The 24,635-nt window shown below is 42.8% G+C and overlaps 2 protein-coding genes across 2 annotated transcripts in view; both read left to right on the plus strand.

Moving 5' to 3' along the window:
• Positions 1 to 3,832: 3,832 nt before the first annotated feature.
• On the plus strand, positions 3,833 to 8,635 carry LOC308163721 (cytochrome c oxidase subunit 7A2, mitochondrial-like). Its single transcript, XM_080537911.1, has 4 exons — positions 3,833 to 3,933; positions 5,038 to 5,127; positions 7,245 to 7,329; positions 8,426 to 8,635. The coding sequence occupies exons 1-4, from the start codon at positions 3,916 to 3,918 to the stop codon at positions 8,479 to 8,481; spliced, it is 249 nt and encodes an 82-aa protein (XP_080394037.1). The 5' UTR covers positions 3,833 to 3,915; the 3' UTR covers positions 8,482 to 8,635.
• A 4,233-nt stretch (positions 8,636 to 12,868) lies between these two features.
• Positions 12,869 to 24,635, plus strand: part of col12a1a (collagen, type XII, alpha 1a) — a gene marked incomplete at both ends in the record, with an annotated part of 88,593 nt that continues 76,826 nt past the window's right edge. The window contains 8 exons of the mRNA XM_080537434.1: positions 12,869 to 12,938; positions 19,056 to 19,172; positions 19,383 to 19,526; positions 21,007 to 21,063; positions 22,271 to 22,534; positions 22,973 to 23,137; positions 23,655 to 23,828; positions 24,277 to 24,567. Coding sequence (XP_080393560.1) covers positions 12,869 to 12,938; positions 19,056 to 19,172; positions 19,383 to 19,526; positions 21,007 to 21,063; positions 22,271 to 22,534; positions 22,973 to 23,137; positions 23,655 to 23,828; positions 24,277 to 24,567 — 1,282 coding nt within the window. The remainder of the gene's footprint in view (positions 12,939 to 19,055; positions 19,173 to 19,382; positions 19,527 to 21,006; positions 21,064 to 22,270; positions 22,535 to 22,972; positions 23,138 to 23,654; positions 23,829 to 24,276; positions 24,568 to 24,635) is intronic.

Here is a 24,635-nt window from a genome sequence, read left to right on the forward strand (position 1 = left end):
GGGGATGGTGATGGCTGCCGCTGGTTTGAACGTCTTCCTCGCCCGGACATTTTGCAGGATTGTAATGTTCGCTCGCTGGTTTTTGTACACAATTACGTTAACAAAAATCCACGTCGGGGGTCACCAGTGTAGTGCCGGAGGAAAAAGGAAAGACGTAGGCAACGTAATGATAACTGTTTAATCAAAATAACAACGTGTACTCTCAGTACAGGACCAGAAAATAGATCACCGAAACTCTTGTATCTAAACAGGAAGTTGCAACGTTAATAATCCTCCCCTCTGCCCCTAGTGCCAGAACTGGTTCCCTCCCACTACACAACCAACAGTAAGAGGAGAACATGAACCCATAATGTAGTCACTACAATGGTTACTTTGCGTAGGATTATTATTATTTTATTTTTTAAAGTTGATCAAATGTCCTTGAGATTGAATTAAAAGTCTGTTATATTTGGAATGTTGACCGTGAAACAGGCGTATTCATTTCGAACTGTGATGACACGGGTAAGATCAAAATTTGATCCAAGCACGTTCTATGAATGAGGCCCCTGATCTTTACTTTGTACAATTTATCAGGGGAGAGCGCGAACGCAGTCCCCCACTCCAAAAATTATGCGTGAGCAGTTAATTATTAGTTGTAAAAGTCGGTCGTGGGCAGGTCACTGTGGTGCACAAGCTACACGTCGACGGTGTGGCTCAGTCATTTCCCCATCATGCATTGCGGCATATATAACATGTACAGCTACAGCATATTTTACAGTCCACCTGAGATCTTAAACTAAGCAAGAACACTGTATATCCGCCAGTATAACGAATAGAGTTCAGACGCATCGGCCAAATGGATTCAATGTGTTTTCTTTAATGTGTCGTTCCTTGTTTGTTTGTGAGAGTCGACTAATTTCGGTTGCACCACGCCAACGTTTCAATCAACCTTCTGCCAATCTTAGCTAGTAAATTCATAGCTTTCATGTGACGTCACAGCATAGCAAAAGGCACTTTTTGCGGGCAAAACCCACTTTTTGCGGGTTAATAACTTTGATTTCCCGTGGGTTAGGAAAATAATTCCAACGTGTCCGGATAGAGTAGAAGACAGGGAATCCAACACTATTTGAATGGAGTCGATCCTCCACTCCTATCACCGTGGACACAGCAAGGAGCGAATTCCCGGATATAAATATTCCCTCGCCTCGCTGACAGCAGGAGTTGGGAGTTTCGTCCAGCAGCCGGTGAACGCCCGGTTGATCGAGTTTCATATTAAAAGTATATCTTCTCGGGGTGTCAGCGCGGTGGTTAAGGGCTCAAAATGACCGTATACTGATGGTGAATTTAGCAATAATAGTCTTATGTTTGTACCACCTCCATAACCGGTGTTATTCACGGTAAAAGCCGGTCAAGGAGGCACCCTTTGCAGGTCAATAACTTTTATTCTCCGGGGGTTAGGAAAATAATTCCAACGTGTCCGGATAGAGTAGAAGACAGGGAATCCAACACTATTTGAATGGAGTCGATCCTCCACTCCTATCACCGTGGATACAGCAAGGAGCGAATTCCCGGATATCCATATTCCCTCGCCTCGCTGACAGCAGGAGTTGGGAGTTTCGTCCAGCAGCCGGTGAACGCCCGGTTGATCGAGTTTCATATTAAAAGTATATCTTCTCGGGGTGTCAGCGCGGTGGTTAAGGGCTCAAAATGACCGTATACTGATGGTGAATTTAGCAATAATAGTCTTATGTTTGTACCACCTCCATAACCGGTGTTATTCACGGGAAAAGCCGGTCAAGGAGGCATCCTTTGCAGGTCAATAACTTTGATTCTCCGGGGGTTATGATAATAATTCCAACGTGTCCGGATAGAGTAGAAGACAGGGAATCCAACACTATTTGAATGGTGTCAATCCTCCACTCCTATCACCGTCGTGTATCTTGATAGTTCTTCATGGGTGAGGTGGTCTAAATAGTAGGCAGCCATGACAAACAGACTGAAGAACTGCTTCTACCACAGGGCCGTCAAGGCCCTGAACACAGCAAAGGCCTAAGTTCTGGGGCCAGGACAGTCTGGACGGATTGTATGGCAGCTAGTGCTGAGGCACAAACATGTACATTTCAAGCCTGCAAACTGTGACACTTTAAATAACGTGAAAAAATACTTTTGTGCAATATGACAACCCTAGTTGACTATCTGTGCAGTATAGTACAGTGGATTGTGTACATAGCCTTTATTTATGTAAACCAGCTCCTTACCTTCTTGTGATTTTATTCTTTTTCTAAAAGTGTTTTTTTTTCTTCCCTTTCCTAACACCAGGAGAGCCACCCCTCCTAAATGTCGTTGTTTGGTACCTGTACTGTAGCAATGACAATAAAGTCCATTCATTCATTCATTCATTCATTCATTCATTCATTCATGTTGAGCGATGTTGCTATGATACTTTTTGCCCGTCAGGTTGGTGGTTGCTAGGGAAGAAACCACGTGACTGAAAGCTATGAATACTTAGTAATGCGCAAGTTGTTACTAAAAAGACATTAGCCAATCAGCGAGCAAAGCAAAACCCTCCGTTTTTAAATCCTACATTTTGGCCGCCATTGGCTAAAAGCTTTAATTTGGCTCTACAAGTGTTAATATGTCATTTTATGAAGTTTTAATATGTTTTCAGGCGAGAAAGTAGCAATATATATTCCCAAAATGTCCGGTTTATCAAAATAACCCGTTTATATATCTGATCTGACGTTTTTTTCCCCACTTCTGTGGGAAACTTCGCTACGTTGCTAAGATAGTCTGGTTTCCCCTGCTTCGGCAGGCTACTTTATCTCCGCTGAGGTCACTAAGGTTAGCTACGAGTTAGTTATAACTTAGAGAGATCTAGTTTCCTCCTTGTAGCTACAGTATCAGTGGTACCTAGGTGGCAGGTTGCAGGTCATAATGTTGTCCACATGAGGGCGCTGATGATCCCACTGCTTTTCCATTCCATGGAGTGGAATGTTACTGTGCTGCTAAATTCATCAATAATAGGAGGCCTTCCAGATACATTCCTCACAAATCCCCAAAAGATTTAAATAAACTACAATACCTTGATTTGAAGACTTTTATTGCAGTTGAAATTCTCTGATGTATTCCAAGTACAAGATGAAAGAACAGTAAAAGCATGTGGTGCACTCAGCGGCGATACTAATTGTTAAACACACGAGGGCGCCATCACCACGGCCCGGACAGGGAGAGTTCAATACTAGACTGAACTAAAAGAGTGAAAAGTATGGAGTAAATGTAATACACACATCTCCAAATACAATGCACACATCTCAAAATGTAATGTACACATCTCGAAATACAATACGACTGTATTGATTTCATTTTGGCACACTTTTCGCAGCCAGGCCCCTGAATACTCGCTTTCACTCAGACAAATCCCATGCAGGCTCAGGTAATACATCCGATACACTATATGAGAATGTGTGTGTGTGTGTGTGTGTGTGCGTGTGTGTGTGTGTGTGTGTGTGTGTGTGTGTGTGTGTGTGTGTGTGTGTGTGTGTGTGTGTGTGTGTGTGTGTGTGTGTGTGTGTGTGTTAATACATCCCATACACTATATCAGTGTTTGTGTATGTTAAAACCATTACTTAAATGTCCTTTAAAATCTCGCCATGCTTTAAGATCCTTCAAAATCTCGCGGTTTCTCGCGGTTACTTCTGTGATGACGCGCTCGAACCAAATATGGTCTCCATGCGTCCGGGTGATGCCAAACGAAGAATGCAGCTGGACCCTTCTCTAGCGGCCTACGTACGTAGCGTCTATGAACACCCCCGGGGTTGCGCAACCGGAAGTCGTGCCATTTTACGAAGGACCTTGGGACAGCAGCGGAAGTGCAGTGGCTCCCTCTCCCAGTGTCCTTGTCCAGCCTCACCTCCACAGAGACAGACGTCTAGAGACATGTACAGATCTATCATGGTAAGAGAGACCTTTTCTTTTACATTCAGTTTAATTATGTGTGTAAACATGTCCAATGTGTTGACCTGGGTCCACTCCGTGTTAACCCTCGTGTGTTAGAGAGAGATAGCTGCTAGCTAGCTAGCTAGCTTCAGTTGCTGTCAACCAACCTGGTTTCTCTCTGCCTGACGTCGTGACGTTAGAATGATAAGGTTCTATCTCCATTTTTGTCAAAATTGAGTTTTTTACATGATCTGATCCATTAGGTGTTTATTAATGCCTGTGTGGTTTTATTTTTAAAATGTTGACATTTTTGAGTTAGTAATTCATAAAATACAAAGGTTCCATCTCACAAAACATAATGGAATGTAAAAACTTTGACGCTCAATATCTCTGAACTGCCCTAAACGGAGATAGAACCTTATCATTCTAAACGGAGATAGAACCTTCTCATTCTAAACGGAGATAGAACCTTCTCATTCTAAACGGAGATAGAACCTTATCATTCTAAACGGAGATAGAACCTTATCATTCTAAACGGAGATAGAACCTTATCATTCTAAACGGAGATAGAACCTTATAGTTCTAAGGTCACGATGTGAGAGACAGATCGGTTCTTTATTCAGGCAGGTCAGACTCGTTTGGACGATTTCTGGGAAATAACCTTTCAAATGGGAACCGTGATATGTTTTATAACAGTAGTACTTACATTAATAAACAGATAAGTACACCTCCAACTCTAAAACGACCGTCTCTATTAACTGGGCCTACATATGCAGGAAGTTAGCTAGTCTAGCTGTCGTAGATTGTTTCATCTTCACAGCCATCCGTTCCTAGCTAAGTACGTGATCCAGAATGTGGTGAATGCATGTCCAGGTGTGTCACTCATGGCTGTTTCTTCAACGTGGTCCACACCATCTGACATGCATAAAGGCTGGGTAAATGTAGCTAGCTGGGCTTATCTATTAATCATTGATCATATGGCCTGGCTTGACATCGAACCTGGTAAACTAACCGATAACTAAGATAGCCCTCAAATGGATTACACTAGAGGTTTTTACAATGTAAACAATTGAACAGTGATTAGGTCCTAGTCCAAACATGTCCCTGTCTGTCTGTCCGCAGAGTCTGCAGCAGCTGTCCAGGCGCACCTTCACCAGCAGTGCCCGCCGACAGATCGAGAACACGATCAAGGACAAGCAGAAGATGTTCCAGGTGAGCTCCATACGGCCAGGGCAGGGCTCTCCTCCCGGGCGTCCTATAGGGGATCCTCAGCCTGTCCTCTGGGGCTGTGGCGTTGTTTAAAGCAGCCCAGAGGCTGGTCATACACTACGGAAGTCCATAGGTGATAAGCCGCAGAATGTAAACACATCTTGGAGACACTTGGGCATTTTTGGACACAGGCCAACAGTGGACTGGCCGTGTATGAATGGTGAATGTGTCCAGGACTCGGTGTTGTAGTACTCGAGTCCAGGACTCAGACTCGAGTCCTGATTTCCGGGACTCGTGACTCGACTCGGGCTCGAGAATGGAGGACTCGGACTTGACTCGGACTCGAGCATTCTCTTCTTTGGTGACTCGTGACTCGACTCGGACTTGAACACTGGGGACTTGGACTCGACTCAGACTCGCGATTTAGGGACTCGACTACAACACTGCCAGGACTGGACCTATGTGGACTGTTCCTCCCCATGGTTTGCCAGGTTATTTTTTCTAACTTCTGTTAGGCTTAGAGAGTTACATCAACCGGAACTGCCTGGACTGTTTCACCTCATGCCTTTCAGGGTAAATATTCAGACGCAATGTTTTGTAATTGACTTGCATTTGCCGTTAATTAGCAAGTGCTTCAACTCTCTTAGCAGTCGTAACGTTGCGGCCTGTCCCTCGAAATTACGAGTTATGTTTACATTCTGACCTTTATGAAGTTATGGACTTTCATAGTGTAGAAGGAAATCATTCCATTTGTAAAGAAATGAAGCAATTTGCATTGCAGCAAGTTTGGTTTACATGTCCTCATAGTGTTGACAGCCATTTTTTCACAATCACTTATTATTTCAGATCCACATGAGAAAACGGGAGACACAACAATATCATATTTGAGTACTGGTAATGCTAATGGTAATGCTAAGGCTAATGTTAATGGTTAAAGCTTGTACTTTATCCCCAGGTTCTGGATACAGAATATAATTTTTCCCTCTTTGTAGCCTGACTACAAAGTCTATACTGAGATAAGTATGTATGTATCTAGTTTGCTCCTAGGGTCCACTTATAATTGGGCTGGACTGACTAACTGTTGCATGGAGTGTGATCTGCAGATAGCCAATGCAATGTACCAGGCTTGGCTGGTTTCTGAGTAACACCTAGGTCATGCTGTCCATAGCTGACACCTTGCTCAAGGGCACATGCAGCTCCCTACTGAGGCAGAGATCGAACCAGTGACCTCCGGCTTCACTAACCTCTAGGCTACCGCCGCCCCATTATACTGTCATTCATTGTTGAAATAGGGCCAGACCTCGATTTATACTCTCAGATTTAGTCTAGATCTTTTAGAAATTGTGACAATTAAAAAAGAATGTTACTGCGATAACCGTAAGTGCTTTTGGAGTAGGTGTAAATCACAAAACATAATCAACATGTTTAGGCAATATCCTAGTAAGTACTTTGACAGATTTAGGCATTGTGATGTCATTGGACTCTTGGGGAGGGGGGAGGGGCTTTGCAGCTTCTAGTAAGTGTATGGCTCGGTTGGTGAATAAACTTTATTATTCTGGTAGTCTCTCAATGCTTAAGGGCGGAGCTAATTCATCTATATCAGATTGCATAGATCATAGATATTACGTTGAATTTCTAGAGCAGTTTCCGGAGTTCGACAGTAACGCGTGCCCGCTTGCCCGGAGCAAGTAAATAATTCGCCGGGTTTGTTTGCGCGAGCCTGACGACGCTGTTGGATCCTGGATATTTTTACCTGTGTGCAGGAAGAACAACAGACTGCGCATGCGCCAGACCAGATTAGATGATCGTGGAGTGAAGATCAAAGCGTACGCGCCTGTCGATCACCCGCCGCATCGCGTACGCTTTGATAATATCTTCACTCCACGATCATCTAGTCTGGTCTGGCGCCTGCGCCGCGCCGTCTGTTGTTCTTCCTGCACACAGGTAAACAGATCCAGGATCCAGCAGCGTCGTTGGGCTCGCGCAAACAAACCGGGCAAATGTTTTACTTGCTCCGGGCAAGCGGGCAAGCGTTACTGTCGAACCCTGCACTTCTTAAGATCCAAACATGGCGTTCATCCCCATCATGTCAGTCTGACATCCTCTGTTTCTGCTCACAGGAAGATAACGGCATGCCAGTCCACCTGAAGGGAGGAACCTCGGACGCTCTGCTGTACCGGGTCACCATGGCTCTCACCATCTTTGGTAAGATTTAGCCTACGATGTTAATAATAATAATAATGCATTTTATTTATAGCCGCCTTTCTGAGCACTCAAGGACACCTTACAGAGCATCATTTAAAAACAAGCAACAGATTCAAACAGGTTAAAACAGTGCAAAACAAGACAAAACAAAAGACTTCAAAACAACCATCAGTTAAAAAATACGCCAGTTTAAAAAGGTGGGTTTTCAGGCAGGATTTGAAGGTGGAAAGAGAAGCAATGTTGCGGATGTCTTGTGGGAGAGAGTTCCAGAGACGAGTGACTGAAGGCTCTAGACCCCATAGTGGTCAACGAAAATGGCTTCTTAACGATAGACTCAGCAACGGTCTGACACAGGGGGCGACTTCTCCTGGCTGAGATAAATAACAGAATTTAAAAACGTGTAAAGCTGAAACATCTTGGAAGTAATTCCACTTCCTTTGGTTGTCGTGTCGCCGTGTCTACCTGTTCAACAACAAGGCCTCTTCATTGTGAATGTGTCATGATTACTGGCAGTGGGTCACCTGTGCCCAAGTAAAGAAGTTATGAAGGGTCTGGACTAAAATGACCTGTCGCCTGTCTGTGAAGACAGGATGACAGGAAATGTTACTAAGCAACATTTTTCTCGTCAGAGCATTGGTATTGCACAGCAACGGCAGACAGATTTATTTGACCTATGAACAAAACCTTTCAGCAAATCGTTTTTTAACCTTTACTGCTATTCGGTTGTTAAGTCTGACGTAAGCGTGACGTTTAGCAATTTCCGGGTCCAGATAAAAAATTCCCCGTACCAGTGTACTAAAGCGGTAGAATGACAGTTCAATCGTTTTTTAGACTCGGATCTATTCATACAACAAGGGACACAGCACTTTCCCGTTTTTCCCATATTTGTCAGCGTCTTTGAGCCTCGGAAAAGCGCTATACAAATATAATGAATTATTATTATTACTGCATTTCGAAGAGAGCGCCTCAGCCAACGTTGGACCCGGAAACACGTCACGACTTAACAACCGAATGAGGCTTTTTAACAGTAAAAAAAAAAAAGAAAGTGTTATGTTTAGTAATCTCCATTGATGTGCTGCCTTCCTTCTCTCTGCAGGGGGCGGATACACGGTGTACGAGCTGCTGCGTGCTGCCATGCCCAAGAAGTCCTGAGATCCTCGTCCACCTCTGTCCTAAACTACCCTCTTCTCTGTTGTACAGACCTGTCACCTGGGAGATTATTTGTCCTGTCAATCATACCAAGATGTTGCATGCCTGGGATGAATATTTATTGCAGATAATAAAACAAGACCCTCTTACCCAATCATATCTCTGTGGACTGATGTTTTTCCTTCACATTTGTGGTTAATTCATTTTTATTCAAATGTAATTTGTATAATATGGGGGATACTTAAGCAATATCACACAGAGGGAGTGCTGTTATACTGAATATCAGCACAGCTGTGATTGGGTCGTAGGCACGAGGCAGCAGGCCGAGTAGGAAGACAATCACAGCCGTGCTGATATTCAGTATAACAGCACGACCTCCAGTGTGATATTGCTTTTATACAACAGTTCTACAGCGCGATTTATTAGTTAAAAAGTGACAACAGATTATGATTTGTTTGTTTATTTAATCATTTATTTTGGCTCCGTCAACAAAAAATAGTTCCGCAACTGGCCTGTTGCCTAGTAACCTGAACACAAACATCTGCAGGCTAGCCACTTTGTATTAACGGTCATTTGGGAGTCATACATATAGTTAAAAGTCCCAGTGCTGTTATACTGTATATCAGCACTCATGGAATGCCTCTTGTCCAATCAAATTACTTGGTCGGAACTAACTGTTGTATAAAGTTGCTTGGCTGTATCGCCATATCAGATATTATGAGTTCTAAAACATCAAATGGGAATGAGAACAGCTACAGTACGTACACAAGTCACTAATGTCCCATGGTGTGAAGCTGTTAAAGATTTGAGTTACGTTTATTTTACTATTTAAAAAGTATACATGGATCATATACATCATAGAAGCACCTGCATATACATTACATGAATACCATTATCAAGGATATTACACAAACAGTCCTAGACTTATTTCCAATTATGTTACAGTACAGTATGGCTAGTGAAAGATACAGGTAAAAAAAACATCTGTTACGCTGTTTACAGTTTAGGCTACACTGAATAGGCAGGAGGAATCATTCATGAGGGCACAAGTGAGTCCGTTTTTTAATTGAACAGGAAAGAAGATTTTTATGGGTGAAGTTAATTCTTCGAAGCGTTTCCTCATTTCAAACGCTAGGGGGCACCATTGACCAAGCAACCAACTCATTTTGTTCCCAATATTGAACGAGACGAAAGGGAAGTCTTGTGCGTTAAAGATTCATTTGTCATGTTTATTTCTCAGTAGTCCTATAAAAGGTAACTCTTTCAACACAGGTAACACTAAAACACAAAATAATGTGTTAGGGTTAGGTGTCTGGTCTAGTGTTGGGAGTGTTAGGGTTAGGTGGACATATCCCGAAAATTGCTTTGTTTAATTCTTCGAAGCGTTTCCTCATTTCAAACGCTAGGGGGCGCCATTGACCAAACAACCAACTCATTTTGTTCCCAATATTGAACGAGACGAAAGGGAAGTCTTGTGCGTTAAAGATTCATTTGTCATGTTTATTTCTCAGTAGTCCTTATAAAAGGTAACTCTTTCAACACAGGTAACACTAAAACACAAAATAATGTGTGAGGTCATTGATCAAATGCCATTTTAACGTCCATTAGTGAGAGTCATCTTGGGAGGGTTAGGGTTAAGTGGACATATCCCGAAAATTGATTTGTTGGTCTGTGTGACCGAATCCGATCTTTGAAGTGACCACAAATCAAGTCAAGAAGTCATGTTATAGCCTACTTAGCCGATTCGTTTAATTGATTTGTGTTGGTAATTGTAAGACTATATGCTCGAAGTGGGCTTTAAAAAAAAATGTTTACACGTAACGCCCAGACGTCCGTAAAGTCCAGTGCGCCCCATAGACAATTACCCGCGGGTCAACTAAATACTCGAGTCCCAATAGAAATAGCATGATGCGCCTTAGCTCAATGACGTTGTAATTATGTAGTAATACAACCATCAACTACTTTCAGTGAGAGAGAAATGGGTTTATTGTCCTTAGGCTGTATGGGTTTGCCTTGCCATTGTGATAATATGGTATTTAGATGCGTAAGATCTTCAGGAATGCAGAAAAGAATTCCGTTTGCAGAGGTGTTTTCCCACTTCAGGGGATGTTGTATAACGTGAGCTTAGAATGATATGGTTCTATCTCCGTTTAGAATGAGAAGGTTCTATCTCCGTTTAGAATGAGAAGGTTCTATCTCCGTTTAGGGCAGTTCAGAGATATTGAGCGTCAAAGTTTTTACATTCCATTATGTTCTGTGAGATGGAACCTTTGTATTTTATGAATTACTAACTCAAAAATGTCAACATTTTAAAAAATAACACCACACAGGCATTAATAAACACCCAATGGATCAGATTAGGTAAAAAAACTCAATTTTGACAAAAATGGAGATAGAACCTTATAATTCTAACGTCACGATGTGTCAGAACTATGGGAGGGTTTCCTAGAAGCCATGCTACGGTAAGATGAGAGCTGGGAACAGCCCCCTATTAAGTGGTAGATGATGGAAAGAGGCTTTCCTCCTTGGACATCTCAGTAGCCTGTGAGAGGAGAGAGAGAAGGCTCCATCTAGAGCTCCTAGAGAACTGCTTTACTACTTTCTCTATAGGGAGTCTTGAAGGAGGCTGCGCTGAACACTTAGTACATTATTCTGTCTTCATTTGACCAGGTGAGTTAGAGGGGTTTTCTTTTTCTCTTATCCAGCTGCATGTCAGAAATAATTATTACTGTTTTTCTACTGTTTTTCTTTTAAACCACAACATTTTAACATTTTAGCTTTAAAAATCATAATACAGTTTTTCTGACTATTATTTTTAAATGACTAGACTTTTTAAATAGGCACTACATTTTATAAACACTGTTATATCTGTCTGTTTTTATTGTATGTATGTGACCTTTGTGTGTTTTTAATGTGGATAACGTATTCATGAACTGCACAAAAGCCTGTCAAAGGAGAATTTCTGTCACTCTGTGACAGACAATAAAGCAATCTTGAATCTTGAATCTTGAATCTTGAATAAGATTTAACAAAAAATGAATCAGTTTCATGCAGTTAGCAGTTTTTCTCTAGGTTTCGACTTTTTATCCCAAGACCTGAATGAATACAGACATTTTCTTTTCTTTTTTCTTCTTCTGGAAACTGTTTTTCTGTTGAGTGAACGTTATTTCTTCAGCTCAACATGTTTAAAAGACAAAGGGCACATATTTAGGCACACCCCATATAAACGTGTTCTCAGCCATACACTAATTAATTAATTAATGGTGTAATAAAACGGATTATTGTTATTTTATTAACAAGTCGTGAGGTTAGAATGATAAGGTTCTATCTCCGTTTAGGGCAGTTCAGAGGTATTGAGCGTCAAAGTTTTTACATTCCATTATTATGTTCTGTGAGATGGAACCTTTGTATTGTATTAATTACCAACTCAAATATGTCAACATTTTTAAAATAACACCACACAGGCATTAATAAACACCTAATGGATCAGATTATGTAAAAAAACTCAATTTTGACAAAAATGGAGATAGAACCTTATAATTCTAACGTCACGAAAATGTGACTTAATAATTAGGTTATTCGTTATTGTAGCGCTAGTCTTTGTGTGCGCCACTGTGGATTCTTAAGTTGCGAATGAGCTTATTTCGTAGTTTCATTACGTGTGTTTTTAGTTCCTCAATTAAAATCCATTTCATGGTAGTAGTTTGAAATGCCTGTGTCTGGTGCCACTTCACTTCGGGGGTTTCGGGGCTAATGTCTGAGTCAGATCGCAGTGCGCCGCTAGGCGGGGATCACAGCCTGTCCTGGCCAAGGGGATTCTTTGCAGGCTGCTTTGTTTTGTGGGAGAAATTCTAGACGATCCGACAAATCGAATTATGATTAATTGCCTGATTTACCGTGAACAAAGACATGGGGAGGTGTGTGTGTGTGTGTGTGTGTGTGTGTGTGTGTGTGTGTGTGTGTGTGTGTGTGTGTGTGTGTGTGTGTGTGTGTGTGTGTGTGTGTGTGTGTGTGTGTGTGTGTGTGTGTGTGTGTGTGGGGGGGGACATTTTACATTTCCTGTATGGTAATTACCCCTATGCAATTAGAATATTTCCAGGTTTAATATCCGTATAATATCCGTAGCCTATAATATCCGTATAATATCCGTAAGCTATACAAATACAAAGTTATTATTATTATTATATGCTTCTCTTTTTTTATTTGTCAATAAACAGCATATTGTTTTTAAACATAACCTTGCAAGAAAGTAGCTCATTTGATGGCCATTTCAGTCACGCCAGTTATATTAATTCGATTCCCTTGTACTCGTGACTTGCTGCCCACAGCCTCTGAACGCGTCTCTGTCCTCAGATCCGTTGATGCGCTGCTGACCCTAGAACGCCTAAGTATGAAGATCAGGCTGGCACTGGCCGTGGCCGCCTTCCTGGCAGCGCTATTCTGCTCCGTCGAAGCTCAAGGTAAATGTGCTGCCTCCCTATCCCCTCCTGCCTAATCTATTCTCTCTCTCTCTCTGTCTCTCTGTCTCTCTCTCTCTCTCTCTCTCTCTCTCTCTCTCTCTCTCTCTCTCTCTCTCTCTCTCTCTCTCTCTCTCTCTCTCTCTCTCTCTCTCTTTGTCTCTGTCTCTCTCTCTCTCTGTCTCTCTCTGTGTCTCTCTCTCTCTCTGTCTCTCTCTCTCTCTGTGTCTCTCTCTGTCTCTCTCTCTCTGTGTCTCTCTCTCTCTGTCTCTCTCTGTCTCTCTCTGTCTCTCTCTCTGTCTCTCTCTCTCTCTGTCTCTCTCTGTCTCTCTCTCTGTCTCTCTCTCTCTCTCTCTGTCTCTCTCTGTCTCTCTCTCTCTCTCTCTCTGTCTCTCTCTGTCTCTCTCTCTCTGTCTCTCTCTCTGTCTCTCTCTGTCTCTCTCTCTCTCTGTCTCTCTCTCTCTCTGTCTCTCTCTCTCCCCTCTCTCTCTCTCCCCCCCTCTCTCTGTCTCTCTCTCTGTCTGTCTCTCTCTCTCTCTCTCTCTGTCTCTCTCTCTGTCTCTCTCTCTGTCTCTCTCTCTCTCTGTGTCTCTCTCTCTCTGTCTGTCTCTTTCTCTCTCTCTCTCTCTCTCTCTCTCTCTCTCTCTCTCTCTCTCTCTCTCTCTCTCTCTCTCTCTCTCTCTCTCTCTCTCTCTTCTCTCTCTCTCTCTCATACTGTTTGAAGTTGCAGGTACGATTTCAGTGATTGCGTGTGTGTGCGTGTGAGAGAAAGAGGTTTCCTTGTACACTATGTAATTAATAAAATGATACCCACTTGTGTTTATTTTACTTGCCGTAACATGTAAATGCCGTTACTTGTAAAAGTGACCTCGACATTTGCTCTGTGATTTATAGCTGACACCCAGTGTGCAAATTAAATCACGGTGTGCGGGGGAGCCCAGGGATTAAAGCAAAAAAAATAATAATAATCTTCTGACGGGAAAAAAAATTCAGGCCAAATCGGGGCCGTTGGCTTTCCGTGCGCAATGCGCGCGTGCGATTTTCCGTTCTACGTTCTAATGCTTTGACTTTTCTTTCGAAAAATGTGAATACATTTCCGCGTTGTCGAAAATCAATGACACATCGCTAGTCAACTAACACAGCTTGTTTTGTGAGCCTGCTAACAATGTAAAGTAGTGTTCTAGTTAACTAGGTAACAATGTAAAGTAGTGTTCTAGTTAACTAGGTAACAATGTAAAGTAGTGTTCTAGTTAACTAGGTAACAATGTAAAGTAGTCTTATAGTTAACTAGGTAGCAGTCCAATCCATTTCGCTGCAGTATTTTGGCTTGACTAGCGAGTTTGTGTTGTGATTCTCAACAACGTTGAAACGTAGTTTCACCCTTTTCCATAGTTTTGAATAATAAATGTGTGGACTGACGATGTAGCGCAGCCTAACTTATTCTAATAATTATTTAACATAGTTTTATTGTGATAATTATTCCCCCCTCCTCCCAGACTTACAAGGTCACATTATTATTGGATTGGTTGTTTGCGTGCCGGGTGAAGTTAGCTAAACATTTAACCTGCTAGCTAGCAAGAGAAACATCATGTCACTCTCCAAAGGTCTAAAGAGGAAAGTTGACGGTGAAAACAGGGCATTTAAAGAGGAATGGACAGAACTATGCGTTCATCCTACCTGGTTTCATCAATGCAAAGCCGTTGTGAGACTCACATTTTACGTGCTCACAATGAATGTTCCCTTCCACCTATACATGCGAGTCGTCCTTTTCGTCAATGAATGTGATAAAGACGCACTAGAGGAATCGATTGGTGCATAAAAACCTTGAGAACTGCCGGATTAAAGTGACGTCCATAATAATAATAAATAATAATAATAATACATTAGACTTATAGCGCTTTTCTAGACACTCAAAGACGTCCATATCACCAGATAGCCAACAAATAGTGACCGATGGGAGATGCCAGTTTTGTGAGATTTAATAGCCTAATATTATTTTTTCTATTTTTAATGAATGGCTCATTGTAATTATTATCCCTAGTAATGCAGCGTGTTTGCTCTGTCGTTTCAGGAGCAGGCTAAGCGGATTCAGTTTTTTTTTTTTTTGCGCCGATTTAGTTGTCAATGTTTTTCATAAAATTAAACTGCATTTGCTTTGTTACTGTTCACATGTGTGGTGCAGTCACATTCACATAGCCTATAAGTAAACATTAAGTTTGAATTATTTACTGAGCTGGCGTTACTTTTTTCAAACCACACACCGCATGTCGGCTATTTCAGCACCACGCGTTGTCCACCTACTTATCACTATGAGGGGTTCAGCGTCAGTGCACCCTGCTCTGTTACCGTCGCATAGTTGTAGCCAATAAAGGCCTATATGTAGGCTATATAGGCTATTATATATCATTTATATACCTAATACCAACATCAAAATAGATTGTATGCCTCTACAAATCATATTACACCAGGTAACCGTCACAATTTGGAATAAATCCATCGCAATTTGGAATATTTTAGAGCTCCCCCAAAATGTCACAAACCATGTTTCCAGGGGAGCTCATGTCACCACTAGGGGAGCTATAGCTCCCCGAGCTCCCCCTTATTTCGCACTATGCAACACCCATCCACGGAGCAGCCTGTACACAGACACTTTCTAGACATTTCAGACTGAATTAATCAATCGAACACATTTGGACTGTCTTGATCGCTGTGTGTCGTCCATCCTATGCATGTTTTTACAACAGAAGATGAGTACATGTTCTTGTAAAACCACAATTTGAATCATTACTTTACATCACTATGTGTTATTAACGTCCACACCCACTCTGACCCTGAGAATGACTCATTAGCCACTGTAATATCACCTTTACTGTGTTGCTAAGCAATAGGCTATGACTATTACTTAAAGAGCAATGACAGCCACTCTGCCCACAGGAGGCTACTGAACAACGAATCATCAATAACAATTAGTGACCATGACTTGTTGGAATTTAACCATAGCTACAACAGCCATTCTTTCTCCTATCGTGTGCTAAAACAAGAGAACATTAAGACAACTAAAGCTCATATTCCTCTCAGTAATTGTAATTGAGCTACTGAAGCAGAAGCAGTAGCTGTTTGTGTCCCAGCTCGTATTCCCAAAACAAAATTAAGGAGGTAATTATACGCAGGAAATATTGAAATCACATGTCGCTCCAGAGGTCTAACATCCTGAGGAATCGAAAAGTTTTCCCTAAAATGTTTCTGAACGTCTGATTTGATAGGCAAACATTTTCTAACCAGAGGAAAGGGACAGAGAAAACCCACAATGGAAACCGTCGAACGGAAAGTTCAGAGTCTATCCCCCTCCTGAAAAGCTTTTTTTTTTCAAGGTCCAACGTCTACTCCCATATATCTCCACTAACGGAATGGAAAAGATGTAATATGAGAATCGCAAATTAATCCTCAGACAGTGCAGAAGACAAAGAGGGCCTTTTTCAAGGCTTCTTGCGGGCATTTCTCGAAAACGCTGAGTTGCAAATCCATATGGAAAGTTCATCTGCAGTAATGTTTAATGTCAGCACATGTTGTACCGAATGACTTTGGCGTCTGGTGCTGCCGCTCCGGGAGGAGTCTGGTCCTGCCGCTCCGGGGAGAGTCTGGTCCTGCCGCTCCGGGGAGAGTCTGGGCTCTCTCCTCCTGTGCTGTGTTCAGCACGGGTGCCTGACAGGCCGGCACATTTGAGGCTACTGACAGTAGCCAGTCTGGCCCAGGGGAATCACTGTGAGGTGTCCTCTTGGTGTGTCTGCTTCTGGGATACACATAGGCCTACCTTATTTTTTTTATATAGTTATTTTTCTTAGTGGGGCAGTCCCACTCATATCTTTCATTTTATTAGACAGATACAGTGAAGACAGACAGGAAAGTAAGGAGAAGAAGGGAGAGAGAGAGAGAGGGCATGTCAGCAGGGCATGGGCCGGATTCTAACCCATGCCGACATGGGCATATGTGTGCACTGTAGACCGCGGTGCTGGACCACCCTAGGCCACGGGATAACCTACCTGACAGAACCGGAACCTCCACCTCTAACACGTCCAATGCTTGATTGTTTTTATTTTCTTTAACTTTTTGAGTTTAATTCTTTTTTATTTTAATTTATTGGCTTTTAGAGTTCAGCCGGGTGAGGGTGGGGTGGGGATATGTAACTGAAAGCGACTCTGTATAAGAACACATTTCCTTCGATTCGATCTGGCGATTTATCGAATAAAGGTGCTCCAACAGTTTGTTGGAGCGAGGTAACAGAGCTCTGTACTCTTGTGAGTGAAGACCCTCCACCCCCCCCCCCAAAGCGCACTTGTTGGTGTTGGTGCATTCTTGTTCTGGTTGGAGACAGGCTCTCTTGGAGACATGAACCTCCCCTTGAGTTGATGTGCCAGGTTGGTAAATCCTCCGTACCGTGTTCCCACCAGCTTCCTCTCCTGTTATGGGCTGAGCCCAGGTCATCTGTTGTCTGCCTTGAGTCTGTCTTGAGCTGTGCCTTCCTCAGCGTGTATTTTACAATGATATTCTTGCATCCCACTGCCCCCCCCCCCCCCACACACACACACACACACACTTCTCCTCAACCGCTTGCATGATACTCTATGGCTCAAGACATGCATGTTCTATATGTCTTCCCTACAGCCATCAGAGAGGACAGGCACTATGTCTGTTACAGCATCCAACCTAATGGAATGACTTGTTAAATAGTTTCTCAATTCTTCGAGATGTGTTTATCGTTATATCGTCATATCTTCCTTGTATATCCGTACGTTTCCTGAATGGACCCACACAGCACATACAATGTACTCTGTCTCAACAAACACAAGTACTTCTCAAACACTTTTGTTTATATACTATACACTATGTTTATATACTAACCAACAAACCCCTGTCCTTTACTCACATGAAGGTTAAAAGTTTCTCAACAACGAGCTTAAGTAGGTAGCATGCGAATCACCAGTGAGGAAGAATATCATTTTAAAATATGTTCATCGTTTCTCTATGTGTGGTCCCTATTGTACATGGAAACTTCCGTCCCATCCTTGAAGTTGTTCCCAAACAACTTTCTCATGTACATAATGCATGTTGCTGTGACAACCAGCTCAATGTGGACATATGTGTTGTTGTTGTTGTTGTTGTTGTTGTTGTTGTTGTCGTTGTTGTCGTCAGACTGCATCAGTGGTTGTTTTTGGGTGTAATGTTCATCATTTCTCTCTGTATCTCAACTGTCTTCTGTGTTTTGATTGTGTAAGCAGTGTCTCGTCACGTCGCCGTCTTGGGCAGACTTTGCCAATGAAAAGAACGTACACAAAAGTCTTCCGTGACGCATTGTGTATTCTTTTTAAGAGGTTTGCAATGGATGTATGCCAATTACTTGTGCTCGAGCCTTAATATACAAACACATCATTTATTTTGTCAAAATGTGTGGAAATATATATATATATGTATATATATATATATATAGCATATGGTATTCAATTCTGCCAATGCTTTCTCTCGACATTACCTGGCAACTTTGACTCCATTGTATAATCAATCACTTGCGAATGAAAAATGTTGTTGTATTTCTCTTGCGTTGTGACGTTTACTCCCGTTTACCTGAGAGCTGGAATCACCTGCGCTGGGCTGGTGAGGGCATGCGTCGCATTGATTGCACTGAGCATGTGTTGGATGGTCCACTCCCTCCATGTCTGCACTCTGGGAAGTCTGCGGGGGGGCCGGCCTGTGTTCATGTCGTGTCTCCCCCCTGGCTTCCTGGTGCTTGAGTTGTTGACCAGGGCTACCTGGTTGTGCAACTCAAACAAACGTCATTTTGCTCCAAAATGGCTTCTCATCACACACTTCATCAATGTTGTTCTGTGTTCGTTTTTTTGTTTGTTTCACTTTGTCTTACCGTGAATGTGGATTCCTCTTGTCTCTCCCAACAATGAATCTCTCTCCTCATCGGTCACTGAAGTGTCTATCGATGGGAGAAATGTGAACGCTTCATGAAATGCTATGCTGAAATATTTGATTTATTATTACATTCATTTTATATTCATACCCACTTGTTTGCTTGGCGTCTATGTGCGTTAACGCTAGCTATCCTCTTGTTTCCAGTGGAGTCCCCCGCAGACTTGAAATTTAAAATTCTAAATGAGAACACAGTGCAAATGTCATGGAGAAAACCCTCGTCACGGATACAGGGCTACAGAATCCAAGTTGTATCAGATACAGGTTAGTATGTGTTGATATCAACTTCTACATTTTTTTAAACTCTCCAAGTCAAGTCATCATTTTTCATGGCGTGCCATATGATCGTTTATAAGATTTATAAAATCTTCGCCTTTCATAAAACACAAGGACGCTTTACAATTCTACATTTGTTTTACATGGTACTGTAGCTGCTGATCTAATAATGTTACGTACATTCTCCCTGTGCCTCAGATGAACCAGCCAGAGAACTAAGCCTCCCTTCCACTGCTACCAAGACCTCCATCACAGACCTGACTCCTGATCTGGACTACTCTGTGTCCATCAGCTCCTACGACGGCACAGAGGAGAGTCTACCCATCTTTGGACAGTTGACAAGTAAGTACAGAGGATTCGGATGACATAACATCCATTCAGTGGACGCTTTTATTCAAAGCGACTTATATTCAGATGAGTGTATACACAGTGTTAATTTTGGCAGGCTTTTTAGTCACTTAGTCTTTGGTGTTTAGATGAAGATGCACGCCAGTTCTCGTCACACCAAGTCACCTCCATTTTTCTTAGTTCAGATTCAGATTCAGATTCAGATTCAGTTTATTGCCACTATGCATTACACATATAGGAATTTGCTTCGTCACCACAGCAAGTGCGTTTATACTTTTTTTCACATGTCAAAAAACAGGACAACACAACAACAACAACACAGGACAGACAACAGTGCATTGGATAGTGCGGTATAAAGTGCAGTGCAGAGTTTTTACAGTGAGTCCAGTTCAGTCCTGGGCAGACTTGGGGGCGGGGGGGAGGGGGAAGCCAGAGTCATTTATCAGCCTGGCGGCTGAGGGGTAGAAGCTGAGCCTGTGGCGGGCCTTCAGTGCCTTAGGCAGCCGCAACCTTCTTCCAGAGGGAAGCAGGGTGAGGAGGCCGTGGCCGGGGTGGAAGGGGTCTGCCATGAAGGGGTCTGCCATGATCTTCTAGTTCCATGATCTTCTGCCATGATCTTCTAGTTCCAGTCCAGTTCCAGTTGATGAAACCTGAAGACATTCCAATGCAGTTTCAGTCCACAAAAACTCCAAAACATTTTAGTCTAGCCGTAGTCAGCGACTAAAAACTCGACTAAAAATGAGTTTTTGTGGACTCAGACTGCACTGGAATGTTTTCAGTTTTCATCAACTAGAACTGGACTGGAACTGAGAAAAATGGAGGTGACTTGGTGTGACGAGAACTGGTGTGCATCTTCATCTAAACACCAAAGACTAAGTGACTAAAAAGCCTGACAAAATTAACACTCACTCTTACTGTTCCCACATCCAGACACTCGTAGGGCCGGTTTCAGAGACAAGGCTTAAGCCTAGTCCTGGACTAAATCACACTTTCAATGTAAAATCTCCATTGAAGATGTTTTTTAGTCTAGGATTAGGCTTAAGCCTTGTCTGTGAAACCGGCCCTTAGTGTTCCCACATCCTTCGCATAGATGACGTCATGGTCTACTGATATGGACTGATACAAACTGTATTGAACCACAGTGAACAATGGACTCTATGATCTATGATGTCACTGTCAAGCTAGATGAAAAAGACAACATTTCTCACATGAACAAGTGACAGTGTTTATAGTTAGTAGCTATAGCCACATTAGAAAGAAGAGAAGCAGAGAAATCCCATGTGTTTGTTGAAACCTGACTCACATTCTGTTTATAGCTGATGAACCAGAGAAGATGTTTTGTCTGCATGTGGTTTATGTCCCTTTGAAGCGGTTTTATGATGTGTTGGTTTTCCTACTTTTTTCCCCCTATGAAAAACACACAGCGCACGGAGAAGCAAGGATTTACCGTTCCAATTTCTTTCTTTCGTTTCAGTTCAGTCCAGTAATACCAGTGGAATGGTGAGGAGGCCGCAGACATCAGATGCAATCAGTGAGTATGTTTCCACAAGGTCGGCCGATGTCAATCTGCGCTGTGCCTGCCGTCCATGCGCATAGCTTTCCAATTCCACCAGTCAGTTTGGTGTGTTTTCCATGGACTTCCATCAAATATATTTTTCCCCCTGGAATCATTTGCTCAGCCAGTTGTCACTGTGTGAACAGACAGGGGGGTTCCGACAGTGGCTGGGAATGTATATACATGAGTCCCATAATTGAAACCAGTCTCTTCACATCAAAAATGGAGTCGAGGCTTAAGACAGGGCCCTGTTGTGCGTCACAGAAGGCACTTTTTGTCCTTTTTTCAAGCTCCCATAATCCCAAGGGGTAGCGGCGATGACGTCACTGTCATGCCAGCTCCACATCGTACGTCCGTCCTTTTAAACGTTGAAAGAAGTGGAAAGGATTACTGCTTTTTTATTGGAGTTTACTGCGCCTCCTCTCTTTCTCTCCTTGTGTCCACTCTGCAGGAGTGACAGGGAGACATGCTCACTTTTTCCCTCCAACACCATGTACTGCTTTGAGTGGAAACTGAACCCAGAGGTCCAGATGCTCCAAAAACCCGTTGATAAAAGTTATTTCTGGTAGAACCACTCATAGGAACCCTTTCACAATTAAGTCTAATTGCAGGAACAAATCCGTAAGGCGTAGTTTTTGATGTTCAGTAAGGAAGGACAAAGAAATGCATAAAAAGATCCCTTCAGAAGGCAAGAACAACAAGATGTGAGAAGCTTCATACGAATAAAGAGTCAAGTAGACCTAGGGGATCTAGAGATTAAAGATGCTTCTAGAAGTCCTGCCAATTATTCTGATGGAGTCATCCAATGGAGGTTCCAGAGAGTTTGAGGGATACATGATTTAAAATCCACCAGGGTTTCGAAAACACTGTTTTGGCTTCTGAACGGTTCCTCCTTGAATGTCGAAACATGTGCTTGAACTTTGATCTATTGCAGTCTCTCCAGCCATCAGTCGGACAGTTTCATCTCAATAGGGCACCATGTATAACCATGTGTGTGCAGAGGGATTTCTGACCGGTTGCTACATCGGCACCTCAGTGCTTACTTTGTCCCATGATCTGTGGATGAAAGAGCATGCATGTTGCTTGTATATCCGTTACATGAAACTGTACATGACTCTCTCTCTCTCTCCTCACCCTCTATCTCTCTCTCGCTCTCTCTCCCCCCCTCCCCTTCTCCCTCTAGAATGTTCGGTCAGTGCCATAGCAGACCTGGTCTTCCTGGTGGACGGCTCGTGGAGCGTGGGGAGGGAGAACTTCAAACACATCCGCAGTTTCATCAGCGCCATGGCCGGGGCCTTCGACATCGGCGAGGACAAGACCAGGGTGGCCGTGGTCCAGTACAGCACCGACACGCGCACAGAGTTCCCTCTCAACCGCTTCACCAAGCGTGGCGAGCTGCTCCGAGCCATCAACACCTTACCCTACAAAGGCGGAAACACCATGACAGGTATACAGGATAGGTGGGACTGACGGCCTACGTGTGTGTGATTGAATACAGAGCATAGATATACACTGCAAAAAGTAGATCTAAGTAAGATGAAATATCTTAAATCAAGGCAATATATGCTTGTTTTTTGTCTGACTGCACTTTTCTATATCGTTTTACGATATCTTTTACTTGTTTTAATTAAGAACACCTTGGCAAGGGAAATGTTCCTGTTCTGTTGGCAAATAATCTTGCTTATTTTAAATAATATGTCCCCTATTTTATTGCCTTTTTTCCCCTTGTTTTTGAGAGTTGACTTTTTGCAGTGTGGAATGTCTTTAGCAATGTTAAAATAAAATGACCTGAAAGAAACTATTTTCCATTGTTACCCATGATTCAAGCAGACGTTGGAGATCCACACATGACGTCCTGGTAATATATGTTTCAATCTATCTCCAGGGGACGCTATAGATTTCCTGCTGCAAAACATCTTTACGGAGGCAGCCGGATCCAGAAAAGCTTTTCCAAAGGTTGCCATGATCATCACTGATGGAAAATCCCAAGACCCAGTGGAGGAGTATGCGAAAAGACTCAGGAACATCGGAGTGGAAATCTTTGTCCTAGGTATGATTTAAACTCTGTTGTCCATGAAGGCTGCTCCCCTCACATGAACGCCTAGTGCTCTTGATGATGATGATGATGATGATGATGATGAAGACGATGATGTGGTATTGGAAACTATTCTTTAATTTGTAACCTTCAGATAATCCCACGTCTCAGAGATATTGTGAGATGCCCTTATCACGTTATGGTGTCAGAGTCCATTTTAACATGAACAAAAACGACCACCGCTAGTTATACTCAGTGTTTAGTTATAATCTAGATAGAAATAGGTCCTGGAATAGTTCCTGGTCAGTTCCCTACTTATAAGACATATACCTGATCACTGTTTGATGTTTTCTCTGCTGGACCCCATACTACACATGCTAGTTCACTTCGGTTGCAGCTGCCAAGTGACCTTCACGCGTAATCTTGTTGTTTGTGGTGTGAAGCAGAGCGTCAAAACTATGTTGCTGTGTTACTGCAACTGGGAATGTTTCTTTGATCATAGCTTTATCTGATGTATTATTCCACCCTACAGGGATCAAAGGAGCAGATGAGGATGAGCTGAGGGAGATCGCCTCTACGCCCCATGGGAAGCACGTGTACAACGTTCCTAACTTTGACCTGATCAAGCAGGTAACCAGCCAGCTGATCACTGAGGTGTGCTCCGGTGTGGAGGACCAGCTGAACTCTCTAGTGAGCGGAGAGGAAGGTGAGAAGGCAATTTAATTTCATCAAAGCGGTTATGAAGTTGTGTATTGCATTTGCACTGCTTTTATTTAAAACTCTATAAAAAAACACATTGTTAAAAGTAAACAAATATATATATATTTAAAAAAATTATAACAGCTGGTATCCTCTAATGTCTTGCATCAGCTATGAATATTATACAGTTATGAAAGAGTTGAGTAATGGGAAAATAGCTTTCTGACAAATGTACATACCTGAACGGTATTGTAAAGAATGCGCTAGTGTAAATTGCACGAGGTGAATTTGTGTGGGATAACTTTTTTTTCTTTTTTTACTTTTTATGTTTTTATACGCTTTTATATGTTTATATGTGTTTGGGACAAATAAAAATCAGATAAAAAAAAGAAGAGTTGCCCGGCTAAACTTCCTATCATAACAATAACACCAGTCTTAATCCTCTGTCCCTTTAGACGTGGAGCCGGCGTCAAACCTCCAGGTAACGGAGATGTCCTCCAAGTCAATGAGGGTAACCTGGGACGCGTCCCTGGGTGAGATCACAGGCTACAAGCTGACTCTGATCCCCATGCTGGCTGGGATGAAGCGCCAGGAGCTGTACGTGGGCGCCACGCAGACCTCCGTCAACGTCCGTGACCTCTCCCCGGAGACGGAGTACGAGATCAGCCTGTTCGCCCTCAAGGGCCTGACCCCCAGCGAGGCGGTCCTGGCCATGGAGAAGACCCAGCCCGTCAAGGTTTCACTGGGTGAGACAGCACGACAGCACACCCCCACCAGCAGAGAGTCAAGGGATGGTTTCACGCCATCACCACTG

Source organism: Nansenia antarctica (assembly GCF_963989245.1).
Source record: "Nansenia antarctica genome assembly, chromosome: 8".
NCBI lineage: Eukaryota > Metazoa > Chordata > Actinopteri > Argentiniformes > Microstomatidae > Nansenia > Nansenia antarctica.

Bases quoted from the DNA above. Each gene is read 5' to 3' on its own strand.
- LOC308163721 (XM_080537911.1), top strand. The intron at 5,128-7,244 runs GTGAGCTCCATA...TTCTGCTCACAG, and splicing joins ACAAGCAGAAGATGTTCCAG to GAAGATAACGGCATGCCAGT. The intron at 7,330-8,425 runs GTAAGATTTAGC...TTCTCTCTGCAG, and splicing joins CATGGCTCTCACCATCTTTG to GGGGCGGATACACGGTGTAC.